Source organism: Acipenser ruthenus, chromosome 10 (genome assembly GCF_902713425.1).
Source record: "Acipenser ruthenus chromosome 10, fAciRut3.2 maternal haplotype, whole genome shotgun sequence".
Lineage (NCBI taxonomy): Eukaryota > Metazoa > Chordata > Actinopteri > Acipenseriformes > Acipenseridae > Acipenser > Acipenser ruthenus.
In genome coordinates, this window is record NC_081198.1 from 7,261,501 (window position 1) to 7,278,525 (window position 17,025).

At 37.8% G+C, this 17,025-nt stretch overlaps 1 protein-coding gene across 1 annotated transcript; it reads left to right on the top strand.

The window, feature by feature from the left end:
• Positions 1-6,758: 6,758 nt before the first annotated feature.
• On the top strand, positions 6,759-15,345 carry LOC117404891 (uncharacterized). The gene is made up of 2 exons (XM_034007762.3): positions 6,759-6,877; positions 12,850-15,345. The coding sequence occupies exons 1-2, from the start codon at positions 6,865-6,867 to the stop codon at positions 14,070-14,072; spliced, it is 1,236 nt and encodes a 411-aa protein (XP_033863653.2). The 5' UTR covers positions 6,759-6,864; the 3' UTR covers positions 14,073-15,345.
• Positions 15,346-17,025: the final 1,680 nt, after the last annotated feature.

A 17,025-nucleotide genomic window follows, 5' to 3' on the forward strand; every position in this document is an offset into this window, starting at 1 on the left:
AGTGTACCTAGAAGAATTGATGCTGTTTTGAAGGCAAAGGGTGGTCACACCAAATATGGATTTGATTTAGATTTTTCTTCTGTTCACTCACTTTGCATTTAGTTAATTGATAAATAGAATCTATTAACATGTCTATTTTTGAAAGCATTCTTACTTTACAGCATTTTTTCACACCTGCCTAAAACTTTTGCACAGTACTGTATATATATATATATATATATATATATATATATATATATATATATATATATATATATATAGATATACACACATCAATGTAGGTGTTTTAAACAAAATTGATACTTATTTTGGTTTATATTATATGCTCTTTAATTATTATTATTATTAATACAGAACTATTCTTATACATCAAAAAATGATTAGATGCCTAATATTGTATCCTAAAAGATACAAATGTGAAATCACCATTAATTTTTAAGCATATCGAATACATTTTTGACTAACTAACTGGAAGTTACATTTTCTTTAAATGTGTTTGTCATTTTTTTATGGTCAACGACAAGTAGGGAAGCTGAGAATACCAAGAAACAAAATGATGTATTTATTATACATGTGAAGTCAGCAAAAAAACTTTTACAGTGTTTTCCATAGTGACAACAACTAGCCATTTCTTAAGCTTTGTACTTTGAACTGGGAAGTGCAAATCCTTGATATCAACCAACTTGTCAATTAATTCATAATCTTACTCATGCAAGCTATTCACTGAAGCAAAGGATTTGATTTCTGGGACAGATGTAAAACTAAATGAAACATAATCCATTAACACAAAGATTTTGGCTAATGCTTTCATCCGTGTTGGGACCCTGAAAAATGAATGTAGCAAATGACGGAATACGGACGAAAGCACTAGACTTCTTACAGCATACATTCTGAAAAATACTGGAACAGGATGCTAATTCATATAACACAATAGGAGGCATTCTCTGCATGTTGTCTTCTTCAAGTGAATTGTGTAATCCAGGCAGAAGCAAGAGGAAATGCACCAAGTTATTGCATCATCTCAACAGCTCTTTTGTAAAATGGACGGTTTCAATATTGTTCTTTCCATTACTGACCTACTGTAGCAGAATATGTGATGCACCATCAAATTGGAATGTATTACAAGGAAAAGATGATCCCTAACTTGAGTAAGAATACATAGCCGAAAGCTACATGCCAGAGAAGAAGCAAGTTCACATGTGCTGGAATGTTTTCCTATGGTCTTCCAAAAAAGAAGGAAAAAAAATACAATTTTCTCAAATCAGAAAACAGTCTACAAAAGCACGAGTTATTAAAATGCTTTCACTGGGGTAAATACTGGAGATGGGCTAGAATTCAAGACTGTGGCACAGTATCAAAATGTAAAGGAGTTTTAGAAATTATTCCATAAAATCATGCCTGCCATGGACTTCTGTTCACCATACCGGCATGTTTAGTTTTGAAAGAAGTGCATGTATTTTTATATTTTAATTAAATGATGCCCGGTGTGGTGTTAGTTTGTGGTATGCGTTAAAACGTGGTACACCGTGCACTATGCTTGCCCAGGCATGCGCAAATGATTTTAGCTCAGAAAAAAAGGAGATACGATGCAACGAGTTTGCCCCTTAAAGTTATTTTTAATATCATGTTTTTCACAATTTAGCCCATTTATGTGACTTTAATTGATGTGCAACAAATTGGGTTATCTAAAATTGTAAACATAGACGATTTTCTGGGTGAAGTACAGTTTGTCTTGTTTGCAGAGATTTGGGCAGTAGTCAGTGGGCAGTGTACCATTTGCTGGCGTTAAACGGGTATCACACGAGAATAAAGAAGGCTCCCCATTTGCACGTCTTACTTTCAGGTAGTCTGTACACTTGCACTTCCTACAGTAAGTCATTTCACCAGTAGAGTAAAAATATGTTATTAATATATGTGGATCTATCAAGTATAGATTCATGACAGAGAGTTCGTTGTTATAAAGTGACCTGTGTCCAGTATTGAAAAATTCAGGTTCTTAAAAATAAATTCCAAGGGTTAAATGAAAAGATACTATAAAATATGTTATATGGACGAAGACCTAATGTCAATAAAATCTTTTTACTTTTTCCCCCATGGTATTGTTTTCATAAAGGAGAATATCACAGTACTTAGTCTGCCATCTCGTGGATAATTGTGAAAATGACTGGTGATAATATTCTTATAACACAGAACACATGGTTCTAAATATTGGCTTCCATTGGAACATTTTTTTTTCTTTTTTTTAAATACATAAAAAAGCTGTTTGAAAAGATATATATATATATATATATATATATATATATATATATATATATATATATATATATATATATATATATATATATATATATATATATATATATATATATATATAAACCTTTTGAAAGCCAATGTGTTGATATAATGATTTGCCATGGAGCACTCAAGAGTGTTCACCTTTATGTGTTTGTTATATATTTTGGACGGGATAAAAGTTACTTCCTTATGGTGAGAACGGAGGGTGACGTTCATGTCAGGTCTAGCTGGCAGGGTACGGCCGTGTGTAAAATACCCACCTGATGTAAGTAATTAGATCATTGCCAATCTGCACAAAATGTCATTTCACCTTCACATTTAAACAAAACTGATTTGAAAGCTACTGTAGGAAATCTGGACTTGTGAATGGGTTTGATTGCAGAATATTCATTAATTAATTAACTCAAAGTGTGAATCTGAGTATATGAAATTGATTTAAGAAGCATGTTTTCACACGGCAGGCCTACTTTTGCAATTTTCTTTTGTGTGCACGCATCTTATTCAGAGAGTAACGTACCTGGTTGAACTGTCGAAAGGTCAACACAGGGCGGCGCTGAAGCGAACGTAAACAACAGTAGCGAATCCGAGCGCATCATAATAATAAAAAAGGCTGGATAATCTAGCTATGAACTTCGGCTATAGAGACACGCGGTAAAAACCCAGACTGGCGTGTGAGTTTATAGAATTGTTTTAATTGTGTTTAATGGAATTCCAGCGGCTATCCTCATTTATATTGCCGTTGCAAGATGCATATCGGGGACCAACTGAGCGTTCCGTGTATGTGTTCAGATAATATCACCATCATCATCATCATCATAAAACTTAAATTGTATGCATCTGGTTTGACTGCAAGTGTAATACTGTTAGTGTAAATGCGACATATGATGCAGGCAAAACAATTGTAGCCTTGGTCCAAAATCAAACAGAAGCAGAAACAGAAACAGATTGTTACTAAATCTGTATACATCTACCCTGAGTTGTACAGTTGTTGGCAGTTTGACTGGGGATTCGACGTGTTAGTGATTAACAATGAAAAAAGTAACTATAAATCTGCCACTTGTCTAAACGAACAACACATATGAAACGCGGTTGTGCTATGAGGTTCACATTTCAAGAGCATAAAGACCATGGAAGAAAAACCACACTTCAATAAACCAGTTTAATGTAACCAACTTGGTAACTGCTAAAAAAAAAAAAAAAAGAAACGCGTTTTAGAGTGTATAAATTCATTTGAAAAAAAAGAAACAAAAGAAACAAGGACCAGGGGTCACAAATGGAGATTAGATAAAGGGGCATTCACAACAGAAAATAGGAGGCACTTTTTTACACAGAGAATTGTGAGGGTTTGGAACCAACTCCCCAGTAATGCTGTTGAAGCTGACACCCTGGGATCCTTCAAGAAGCTGCTTGATGAGATTCTGGGATCAATAAGCTACTAACAACCAAACGAGCAAGATGGGCTGAATGGGGCCTCCTCTTGTTTGTAAACGTTCTTATGTTCTTATGTTCATACTGAAGGGCCGCTGGCAATGTATTTTGCTACACATTCTAACAGTAGATACCGTAACAAGGTTACTAAACGGTATGTTAGCGCTGTATCTACAGTGTAAAATGGTTATTTATTTAGACTTAAAATATAAACAGTATTGCTATAGGTATTATTACTTCTAAAGAGCGAATATGTATGTAATGCTATACAAAGAATTACAAACAAAATTATTCATAGAGGTACACGTACAAAATTCAGTATGCTTACTTTTATTTATACGTTTTAAATTACATAGACTGGTACTGTGAATAGATACTGTGTGAATGAGGGTACACTGCAAGAAAATTCTACTTCTGATTACATTTCTCCTGGAGGGGGGGATACTTTTCATTAATGAGATCATTTAAACAACCATGGTATAAACAGAATATACTTCCCTTCTTTATTGTTTTCCTGAAGTGACAGTCCCTAATAAATAAATAAATACCGCACTGTGTCAATACGCTGGATTTAGGGACGGAGCTGTAATGCAGACTGCAGGTACAGTATTAGGAGTATAATCAGATACTGCCATCTTGTGGAATAATGGTGAAAGACGAAATTGTATAAGTAGACCTAATATGGCCAAATAAAGTACTTAGACCGAAATGGGGTTGTCCAATATAAGAAATTTGAAGAAAAAAGATCCCATTTGGCAAATCAATTTGCCACGTTTTCGGCATCTATCTCTGTTCTTGTGAAACCTTCCCTGCGGTGGTTTGAGTAAACGGGTTGAACTTCTGATAACTTCTATGATTACACGGTTTTAAATCAAATCTGCCCTATCATGCATGCTGTAATAAAAGCCAAGCAGATGTATGCGATGAGATCATTTACTTTTTGGATAAAGACTAATTTTACCCTTTCATACCACTCAGATATGAAGTAATTTAAGAAAATCTGAATTGAAATAAGAAAAAACCAGGGGTCACAAATGGAGATTAAATAAAGGGGCATTCAGAACGGAAAATAGGAGGCACTTTTTTTTTTTACAGAGAATTGTGAGGGTCTGGAACCAACTCCCCAGTAATGTTGTTGAAGCTGACACCCTGGGATCCTTCAAGAAGCTGCTTGATGAGATTCCAGGATCAATAAGCTACTAAAAACCAAACGAGCAAGATGGGCCGAGTGGCCTCCTCTCGTTTGTAAACTTTCTTATGTTCTTATATTTCTGTTGTTATGCGTGCAAACCTCCTAATTCAAAGAAGAACCGAACTGGGCAAACTGTTGAAGCACCAAAAGGACGGAGCTGAAGCGATTGGGAAAAAAACTACATCCATCCCAGTGCAAAACATGACAAACAAATCTAGGAATGACCTGCCGATATGGAGACAAGATATATATATATATATATATATATATATATATATATATATATATATATATATATATATATATATATATATATATATATATGGTTGAGACTAGCGTTGGTTACTGGAATTACTATAGCAATCTGCATATGTAGAGGTATTTCTAGATGCGAGTCAAATATCGTGCACGCAGGTCTATTTTCTTATGAGAATAAATAAAATCAACCAACATGTTTAATGTTCTCGTTTTACAGCAACAGAACCAAGCCTGTTAACTTTTTTCCCATAGGCAACCAATCATACAGGCACTGAAAGAAAAATACGGGGCTTATTTTGAAAGTGCAAAAATCCAGCCATGTTAGAAGAAAAAGAGCTTAGCTCAACACTTCACTGACTTTAAATGGGGTCAAAGTGTCGCTGCTATAGGGCAAGAAATGGGGTCAAAGTGTCACTGCTATAGGGCAATACCTTCGACAAACTTTTAACCAGCCTGTACGAACCGAAATTAAAATAGTAACCTACATACCATAACCACCAGAGGGCGCAAAGTTTTCATTTGACAGCCTTGAGAGGCAAAACATACACATTACCTGTAGAATACTAATTCATTGATTACATAGTGTTAAATAAAATGATGTTATTATGTTGTTGTTGTTGTTGTTGTTGTTGTGTGTGTGTGTGTTTAATGGTCTCAATCCTACAATTCTAGGTGATGCAAAACTTTGGGCCATAGCTGTAGAGTAGTGAGCCGTTACCTCACATGAAACTAAAACAAGAAGTAGCCAGAAGTTTTGCATCAACTAAAAAAAAAACCCCGATATGAACATTATATCTATTATTTAACATCATGTAATCAAGGGAACTACAAAATGCTATCGCAAAAGTCTAGCGGAAGTCATAATAGTAGTACAGTGTTTCATTTTAAATTTCAAAATGTTACATTTTTCAATTTTTGCCAGTTTTTCTTTAAGTGCTGTATATGGGAAACTACAAAGCGGTATGCAATTCTATATGTTAATGTAACATTATTCAACAGGTTTCATTCGAATTGAAGCAAAATTATAGATGCAAAACTTTTGGCCACAGCTGTACATATAGGATCAAATCCATAAGAAACAACACAAAAGTGCCTAACTTTTTAAATAGCTTTTTATTTTTTTTAAATATACTGTATAATCAAGAATGTATACTCCTCTTGTACGGGTAAAATACTGTTTATAATGTTACAATATGGTACAGTTTAGCTGCACTACAAAACATTTAAGTTGCAATGTAAGATTAATAAAAAATAAATATAACATTAAACTGTAGGTGCAGCCTAACTATACTGTTGCTTGATTCATTCACTGCACGTTTTCAATGCATTTGTATTATAAGGACAAACTGCGCAACGTTTAATATGCTTTTTTATTTGTTTGTTTACTTGTTTACCATTAGTCCTGTCAAATGTAAACTATTGTAAAAGTGAAAATAAAAGTAAATATTGTTACTTTACGTAGTTAAAAGGGCGTGAACAGCACTGACTGTAGTGTAGGATACGTGTCCGTGAACGGTCTGGAGTATTTATAAATTGAATGAAACCTGAAATTCCACATTCCTCGTCCTTTCAAATATCACATGACACACCCACCCGAGGGAGAGTGAGCATATGGAGTGGGAATTGGCTTGTGCATAGTAACAGCGGCTTCCGAGCAACAAGTCACAAACGCCAGGAAACCGTTTTAAATCATGGCATCAGAAGGTAAGACTTTCTTTTAAAACAAATACAGGGTTTTCTAATTTAAATCTGCACAGGTTGTTGGAAATGTACCAAGGCGATCATGTAGACTGCAGTACAGTAAGCATCCGTCGTTCTTAAATAGAACTCGAAATTGGTATTAGTACGCAGTGAAACGTTTCGTTTTTCCTTTCTAATTTGTTTAGACTACTACGGCTACCTTTTTTCTATTTAGCCTACGTTTTTAAAATATATATGACCGTATCTGTCTTTCGAATAGTGACAACTCACCTGCAATATTATTCTGCTCTGCTATATTGATACGTCGATTTAAATGATTTTTAAAAATCATTTTTTTCTGTGTTTAACAGATTAAACTCGGTTAATTTGTAAAACTTGAAACACTTTAAAATCACCGTAGAATAAATGTTACAAATACAAAATAATATGTCTTTCAGTGAACCCAAATTTGTAGATTCGTTTATTGCATTCAGCAGCACTGGACTTGCTGAAGATCCCTGTCACGGTGCGTTTTCAAAGGCATGACTTCTTTAACTGTGTAAAGTGGGCCAAACCACCGACCTAGAATAGTTTGAATCAAAATGAACAAAGTTTGAGAAATCCATGTTAAACTTTTTTTTAAACATAAATTAAAAAAATTTAAACCTACTGGACAGGCTGTAAAACGTGAAAAACACTGCATTGTTGTGTAGTGAGATCATCTCCATAATATACAGTGCATGCAAACAGCAAGCCATTGCTGCAAGGGCAACTTCCTCAAAGTTTTCCCAGAACTGTACTATACTAAATATATTTCAAATACAATTGATCAAATGAATGACCTCCTTCTGATGGGTGAGCTGTGCACACAGTGCATTGCCCAGGAAAAAGCTTTTCCAGCACCTACAACAGGGACTCTAAACGCTGGATCAACCTGCCCTCAGCTAGTCTGTGTGTTCCATTAGGGACAACAGTGTTTAAGTTTTAAAATGTAACCAAACTGTAGTGCACGTAATTCCGGAGTGTGTTCTCATTTTAATATGTGGTTTATATGGGGTATCAAGCAGCTGGCTAATTTGGCCTTGGGGTTATCAACAGCTTTATAAGAAAACATTTCACATGGTACAAAGTTTCCTTTCTCTTGTGCACTACTGCTCCTACCAGCCAACACCCTTAATTAAACTAATAGAAACACCCTTTTGTGCATACATTGTTGTGAATGTGTCCCTGCTCTTAGCTATTTTGTATGCTCTCCATTTAGCTTTGGAACCACCTATATTTGAGCATTAAGTTTCATTCTACATATTTCTACACAGATTGATTGATAATCAAGATTGCTTTTTTTTTAATAATAAATAATCTAACACAGTTCAAAGTCTTCTCTTTGTAAGGATAAACACAAGGGCACTAATACTAAACACAAGTGTCTGAACTGGTTCATGACACATTCCCTGCACAAGTCTGTCTGTGTGGATGTACTTTATTATCCATGTATGTATGTATGTATCTATTAGGGAGGCTGTGTGGTCCAGTGGTTAAAGAAAAGGGCTTGTAACCAGGAGGTCCCCGGTTCAAATCCCACCTCAGCCACTGACTCATTGTGTGACCCTGAGCAAGTCACTTAACCTCCTTGTGCTCTGTCTTTCGGGTGAGACGTAGTTGTAAGTGACTCTGCAGCTGATGCATAACTCACACACCCTAGTCTCTGTAAATCGCCTTGGATAAAGGAGTCTGCTAAATAAATAAACAAATAATAATAATCTATGTATGTATGCATGTCTGTCACACTTTACTTATATACAGAATAGATACATGCTTATCCAACAGTGATAAAACTTGGTTACCGCAAACCTTCAGATCAATGCACCTGACATTCAGGATGCTGGGATTGGATAAAGCAACACATAACCCTAAAGCAGGGGGAACTCATACAGCAGGGCAACAGAATATTTCTCAATGCTGGATTACCAGGGTGCAGGCATCCTCGATAGGGTAATGCTGTCTCTTACACAGACAAACACACTAGCTGTGCAGCTGGTAAAACCGGGCACAAGCAAAAGTGGTCAGTGACACACGGTGCCAATGGAGGGTGCACGCAGTACCGTATCGCATGGTTGTGCACTGGTGTTCATACTGGAGTAGACAATCCTTTATAAACATGCCACATTGGTGTTTCTCGCATGTGGAATTCATTGAGTAACCTCTCTCTCTATTGGAGGTACCAGCATGGGCAAGTTCTTGTGATAAACACACTCTGTCTGGAGGACAGGATATCAATATGTAGAATAACTCATTTTTTCCACTTGCGAGAAAATAGCTTTTCCTTGCAGGAAACAGGTTAGGAAGTGGGAGAGTTCCAGGACTATTAGCATATTTCTCTCTCTGACTGTATTGCAGCAATATTACTCCAATTAGATACACCTATGTAGGCAAGCATAAAGATGAAAGCTCAGATGGGTATTGGCTGGCCATTAAATTGTGTGACAACTTTACTTCACTTGACTATCCTTGTGTTTTATTTCATTAAATCATTGTTGTGTACATCTGAACTTTGTAACCTATATTATAGACTACTGATGAACATTCTGCCAGTCAGAGTGCCAGTTCCTGACCAACCACATGGAATTCATTTTGACTACAAAGTCAATTCAACAGTGACATCACAATTGATGAAATACCTCTTGGACAGACATTCCCCATCTTACATATGTCAATACTTACAGTACTCCTCTTTGAACCTGAATGGCATGCTTCATACCCAGTTTTACACCTGGGGAACTTTTCTGGCTACTAGGCCCTTAATTTTGACCAGTTAATTTTGAAATAGGATAGTCTACTGTCAGATGAGCCTTCACCAACCCAGCACTATTTCAAGTGCAGTGGGATCTTAATCCACAATCTCTTATCTGAAGGATGACATTCACCTACCTGTTTACACCCAAATACATACAGTCAGAGAACAGATCTGCAGAGTATTTTCCATGTGTATACAAATATTTAAGATAAAATAACTCTGTTCTGCACTGTTGCAGCTGTATTACAACTGTATAACAGTATTGTTCATCCCGATCACTATGGTAGCCTCCACACATCATGCCAGGAGTGTAGTTGTGTTATGAATGGCCCTTTAGCACAACTAATAAATAATTACAAAGATGGCTAGAGCTCTTGTTAACAGCTGCTGTGAAAAATGAAACGGTAGACATGCAAAGACAGAAACTATGCTGTGAATAACCTTCGTTTGAATCAGTGTAAGTGGTCTGTGCATGTTTTTCTTTCAAGCTGCTGGTGCTGGTGTTGGTTTTAGGGCTTCTAGTTTAACACTGCCTCGTTATGTTGCCTGCTTGCCCTCTAAGTCCTATTTAGGTTTAATGGAAATAATCAGCCCTGTTCATCTGGTGTCCTGGGAGACCAACACCATTTGTTTTGTAGTCACAGTTGGAAATCCCTCCCAGTTAATGGTCTGCAAACAGACTTTTTCTAAAAGGTACAGCACACCTTTTAAAAGAATACTTTCCAACTTAATTACAGTAGCAAAGTAGGGTTTTGGAGAAAGAGAAGCATTTTTTGTTGCATTTATTAAGCAATAAAACAATGTATAGTAATTGTTTGGAATTATTGTATTGTTATTTTATTGATTAAGGTCTACTTGGGTCTCTCTTTGTATTAGTGCTGCACTATTGAGATGTACCTGTCCTGGAGGGAATAGAACAGTGAATACAAGTGAAAGTCAATTACAAGTCACCTGATACGGAGATCTTACTTACATGTAGTCTTGCATTACACTGCACTTGTAATATAACAAACAAGTACCGTACGTCATGTTAATTGTGTCCAAAACACTGATTGAATGGATCATGTGTGTGTGTGTGTGTGTTTGTGTGTGGGTGGGGTGCTACCTTCACAGGAAGCCACAGTTAAACTGGCTTACCCGGTTTAAATGACAAACTTTGGAGCTCAGCGATTGGCGCTCTCATTGCACAACAGACTGAATAATTTTCATAATTAACTTTGGGCTTATTTAGTCACACAGGAAAATAGTTAATAATTGATGTTAGTAATAAACCTAGGTGTGTTAAATTAAGCTCAAAATAAACTTTGGAATGGGTCAGACCTCTGATCTCAATCCCTGTTGTGTGGAAATGCAGCATAATTCCTCTCGTGCCGTGCTCCTGAATGATGTTTATAGGTAGCCCTTGAGGCCAAGTCTGGTTGACGTCATTACCACCCTAGCACAGGAAAGGGAGTGTAGAGTAGGAACTCCTGTTGAGATGAAAATAAAATTCATAGAGGTGGTGTGTGTTTCAAGCAGAAATGATTGAACAGATCATGTGTTGTTTTTTTATTTAAGGTACAGCACCTTATCTTGTACACCAAACAATATGCGATTACAAAGGTTTTTGGTAGCCTGGTTGCCTGTTTACATCTACATTGAAATAGAAAAACGATATGAATATCAATTGCATAGGTATCATTTCATTTGTAGTTGAATCACTATATATGCTGCTGTTGACATGCTGATCCACCAGCCCTCAACAGGGCAGCAGCAGCCGCCTTTCAGCAGGAACACTGGGCTATTGTTTCCTAACAGGGCAGGATTTCCTCTGAGCTGGGAGTAGTCTAGGTGGGGACTGAACTCACAAACCCAAGTCTAAAGAGTTCCTATAATAACAGTGTGTCAGGAGGGAGGTAGGTTCTGCTGTTGGAGACCTGCTCACCGTACAGGTACTAGGTTTGGCCTGTGTGAGCACTTGAGCTACACTTGTTAAAAGGGGCGTTGAACAGCAATAATTATTATTATTATTAAATTTCTTAGCAGACGCCCTTGTCCAGGGCGACTTACAATTATTACAAGATATCACATTATTTTTACATACAATTACCCATTTATACAGCTGGTTTTTACTGGAGCAATCTAGGTAAAGTACCTTGCTCAACGGTACAGTGGCAGTGTCCCCCACCGGGGATTGAACCCACAACCCTCCGGTCAGGAGTCCAGAGCCCTAACCACTACTCCACACTGCTACCCTAAAAAATCTAATAACTAATACAACAAAGCGAATGTCTTGGTTTTGTAAACACTTGTTTTGTTTTATATGGAGGAAATATACTGTAACAGGTAATGCTGGAACTTTAACTATTTAACTGTATGAGGAAATTGTACTTTTTTTTTTTTTTTACATTACATCATTTTTTGATTTCTGAGCAATATTAAACATAATGAAAAAAATAATCTATTTAAAAAACAAAATCAATCTTGAATGATTTATTAGTCCCATATATATAGGAATTACATAAATAGCCCCCCCCCCCCCAAAGTACCCCTAAACATTCAGTAAAATAAAAACTTCTGCATTACAGTTCTAAAGTTCTGTAATTTGTCAAAGTTGAACTGAATTGTATTCTTTGATGATTTTCAAAGTTTGGTATATGGCATGTTTAATTACAGTATTTCATTACCTTAACTAAGTGTGTGTGTTAACTTTATTATATACATTATTAAAAGGTACAGTAATTGTTATTAATACCTGTTTGATTATCCATACAAATCGATTATGCGAACTAGTGTTAGTTTGGATAATTGACTCTCTACTGTATATCTGTTTTGATCTTTAAATCACATTTTTAAGGTTGGGTTGATTTCTCAATGAATCACATTCAACATCCTACTGTAGCTCCCTGTCCTCTAGCTAAAGACAATATCCAATTTAAGTGTGCTATTCTTTTGGTTTTATTTGATTTATTGGGCATCATTGATCTACCAGCTTTTATTTATTACCTGTATGTACTTTCCTATAATATAATTGGCATGTTAGCATGTCCTGCTTAACTACTGACTACTGACTGACTGAGTATATATAGTATCTTGTCAAATGCTGTATAACAGCAGCCAGAAATCATCTACCAAATCAACGCCAGTTTCTCTTTGTAGAGTATGAATATTTGTTGTGTAATTTTTTTTAACTAATTAATTGCTCTTTCTTCCCTGTCTCCAGGTCAGTCTTCAAGGACGATGCTACCCTGGTGTTTCTTGCTCCTGTTGGCTGTCGCTGGTGTGGAAGGTGATGGGTGTAGGTGCCTGCAAGCGAATAATTTCAGCACGTTTAACTCTAGCCTGAATGTTGGGAGCTGCTGCTTAAATTTCTCTGGATCTGTAATTGGCACTCTACATTGGAGTGGCTTTGCTAGAATGAGGGATCTGAAGATATTGGACCTCTCTGCCAGCAGCATTGTCAAGGTCGTGGAAGCCAATGCCTACGAGAACCATCTAGAGGTCCTTTATCTGAATAGCAACCAGATAGGCCAGCTGCCTGGGACTTTCCTGGCCAATGCACCCAGCCTGAAGATCCTCCATCTGGAAAACAACAAGCTACAAAAGCTGCCAGATACCTTCTTGCAGGCTTCCACCCAACTTGAGGAGCTCCACCTTAACTCGAATTATTTATCCTCTGTGCCCCCGAGGGTCTTCAAGCTAGGGATACGAACAATAGAGCTCTCCAACAACACCTTGGAATGCACATGCGCCTTTGTTGAAGAGTTAAAAGAAGGAGTTGCCAATGTAAGCGTGCTGGACAATCTGACATGCACCACTCCCGGGCACCTCCAGGGCAGGAGTGTGTGGTCTTTGCAGAAGTCGGAGCTGTGCAGATCTCACAGGCTGACGGTACTCTTCATTCTGATGGCCCTGGGCTTAATCCTAGCCCTGATGCTGTGCTGTTACTGCAGGAAAAAGAGGTGCAAGCAAGCCTCCTTGGACCTTGCCAAGCATGAGAGCCAGCTAGTGACCGTGGACCGGAACGGGGTCAAGGGGCTCCTGGACAGCCACCACTACACACCCTGCGAGGCGGTGCTGCCCGACGTGGGGGAGAAGAACGTTCTCCTCAAGAACCAGATCATGTTCAGGCCCTCCACCGCCCTGCTGGGCAGCAGCCGGGACCTTTACGAGGAAGTGGAGATCAAACTGGACACCTCAATGGATTCCCTGCCCCAGACAGTAGAGGAGGCCAATCCGAACTTGACAAGCATAGACTGCGAGGAGGAGCCAGCGGAAGAGAGCAAACCAGACATGGAAACTGTGAGCGTCACAGAGGTCCTGAAGGATTCGACCGATCGGGAAAAGATGTATCTCACCCAGTCCACAGACTACTACAATCTGGTGCCAGACATTGATCTAGATGACTCTGATCATTACGAATACGAAAGTGTGGACCTGTCCTGAAAGGAATTTGATAAGAATTGAATGATGATGTTGTGACTGTGGAAGTTGAAAGCTGGATTAAAATTAAGAATTCAGGAAGTTTTGGTTTCAAATCCAACCTCTTGAAAAAGGAAGTATTTATAAATAACCAGCTTTGAGACTTGAGTGCATGCAAAGAACCATTAAGGAGACAAGGATGTGGAATCTTAATCATGCAATCCCAAGCAACAGAAAAAAAATCCTTCTAAAATTAAAAACATTTCCTAACCACAGGGTTAGAACATAAGAACATAAGAAAGTTTACAAACGAGAGAAGGCCATTCAGCCCATCTTGCTCGTTTGGTTGTTAGTAGCTTATTGATCCCAGAATCTCATCAAGCAGCTTCTTGAAGGATCCCAGGGTGTCAGCTTCAACAACATTACTGGGGAGTTGATTCCAGACCCTCACAATTCTCTGTAAGGAAGAGACACTTTGGTTTGCCAAATTCTGATCTGGAGACATTTTCTCAATGCATTTCCTACGGACATCCATAGCCTTAAGTGAATTGGGCTGGATGATAACACCTTGTTTCCACACCACATAGGAAATGTTCTCTGGCTTTTTACAACAGGCAGCTGGGTCCAGTGCACTCCAGTAGGAGGTCAGGAAGCTGGAAGATTCCAGTTTCAGCTATCAGCATTAGACTGTTTTGCCCTGGGGAAAAAACTGTAGTTTGAGTTGTCAGGAATTCAGACCTGAAAAGGTGCTTACGAATGGTCTTCTGAAGACCTCCATACCAGTTAAGTTGAAATACTTTATAGGCGTGCCTTAATTACTTCATGCTCAAACCAGAAGGTGCCTTTGGCAACAAGTCACATTTTGTTGTCAGATCATTGGTTACAGTTTCAAGCTCAGCCACTGCCTAACAAGGATCACTTTACCCTCACAAACACACACACGCCCACACTGGAAATTTGATATGACTATCAGAGCCAGTTGCAAACCAGTTGATGTAATCTGGGAAGATTTGATCGCTTTCTTTGTATGTCAAATCTACCTGCAGAAACAGTGGGCCTATTCATGGAACTATTTTTAGAGATTGCTTTTAAACATTCTTAACATTTCATTTAAATCAGTATAAAATTGCCTTGTGTAACATTACTGAAGCACAGGTTGTTGAACTGGGAAAACAGGTTGTTGAAAGTGCTACATGTATAAATTGTTTTAACGTTCAAATTGCTTCGAGAAAAGTGTATTTATATTTATAAAAGCTTTTTTTTTAATGAAACAAATAAATGATCCATTTTACTGAAATGCTTCCATTTAGTCTTTTTTGTTTCCATTACCTAAATAAAATACTAACAATATAAACTTGGTTTAAAGGTGTATTTAATAGGATGAAAATAAATATTTGTGTATGCTGTTTATAGCAGCGTTTCCAGGAATGATTTCACCCCACAACAACCTCCCCTTTAACTACACATATCAATGTATAAAGAAATGTGGGATTTGTAGTTACCATGGATTACCATGATAATTCCTGTGTCCTTGATTTTCAAAGAGAGGCTCACTCCTAATCCCACTGTGAGATTTTCTGGGATTCCATGCATGCAGGTGTTTAACAGGGAACGTCAAACACATATGGGTGTATGCGTGATCTCCTGATGATTCATGCATTTGGTTAATTCAAGGTTTGGACATGTTTCCTTTATGTTTCACTATTTTGTTTTCAGATAGCGAAATAAGTTCAAATGAGGTGATCTTTTGCCAGTGTACATCGTAGTCTATGCAACATGAAAAGCTTCTATATAGTACTGCAGTGTGTAGTCTGCTTTGTTACTTCACTCAAAGAGACTTTCTTTTGCTACTTTAGAAATACAGGCAATACAAGGCAAGCCTCTATGGCAGGTACATCTCACCTTGAGTTCTTTACATCTGGCAACTACTGAATACGTCAGAGGCATTGACCTGTAACAAAGTGTTCTGTTTAGAATGCCTAGTCACTCCGAGAAGAATACAAACACACCCCTGCTCTGTAGGGTAAAGAGCAATACAGATCAGTTATCTGACAGCCAGATGTGTTGCCAACAGGGACCAAAATATAAGGGCACGAGGCACCCACTGCATTCTGTAGACAGTACAGATTACTAAAACGGGCTGGAATGTAGCAGATCCAGAATCCCACCTCAGATACTCGCTCAACCTTGGGCCAGATTTCTATCTACCTTGTTTTTCTGACCCACCCAAACTAATTGGGAACTAAATTATACATTTCGGGTGGCCTTGCAAAAGCATTTATATCAACAGTTACCTTCTAATTGATGTACAATGGGATGTTATTTAACTGGGGGGGGGGGGGGTTAGATTGAAGTTGTTTTTTATTTTCCTCAACAAAACAACTGATCAACACAATAGGCTGTACATGGCTACAGGACCATACCATTATACCATTATACCAAGTATAATACTGTATATAAAATGATTGGTGGCCAAAACTACCACGTGGCTAATGAAACATACAGAGGTCCTGATGTCCACTGGCTGTATGGAAGTCTCTTTGGAGTGTAGACCTATCCTCCATTTCCTTGGAAACAGTCCCAGTTCAGCAATGAAAATAAGCCTCCCACTGCACAGCAGTTTGATTCATTCCTGGTTTTAATAAGACACATTGTGGCCAATCGAGAAAACCAGGAATGGGTGAAACTGCTATGCAATAGGAGTCTTATTTCCACCCCTGCAGTTGAGGATAATTGCACACTAGTACCCTGGTTTTAATATAATAAACGCACCCTCCAGCTCCCCTTTCAAAAGGCTAAATGCGCTGACTTAGCTGGAACATGTAAACATCTTGTAATAATAATAATTAATTTAGCTGAATTATAACAGAACTAGAGGCTTGTTCTGCATTAGTGCCGTGACCTTTTCCACTGAGGAGTGATGCTCATCCACAGGCTTGTTCCTGCGCCGTTTCCCTGTGAAACACATTCATTGTTC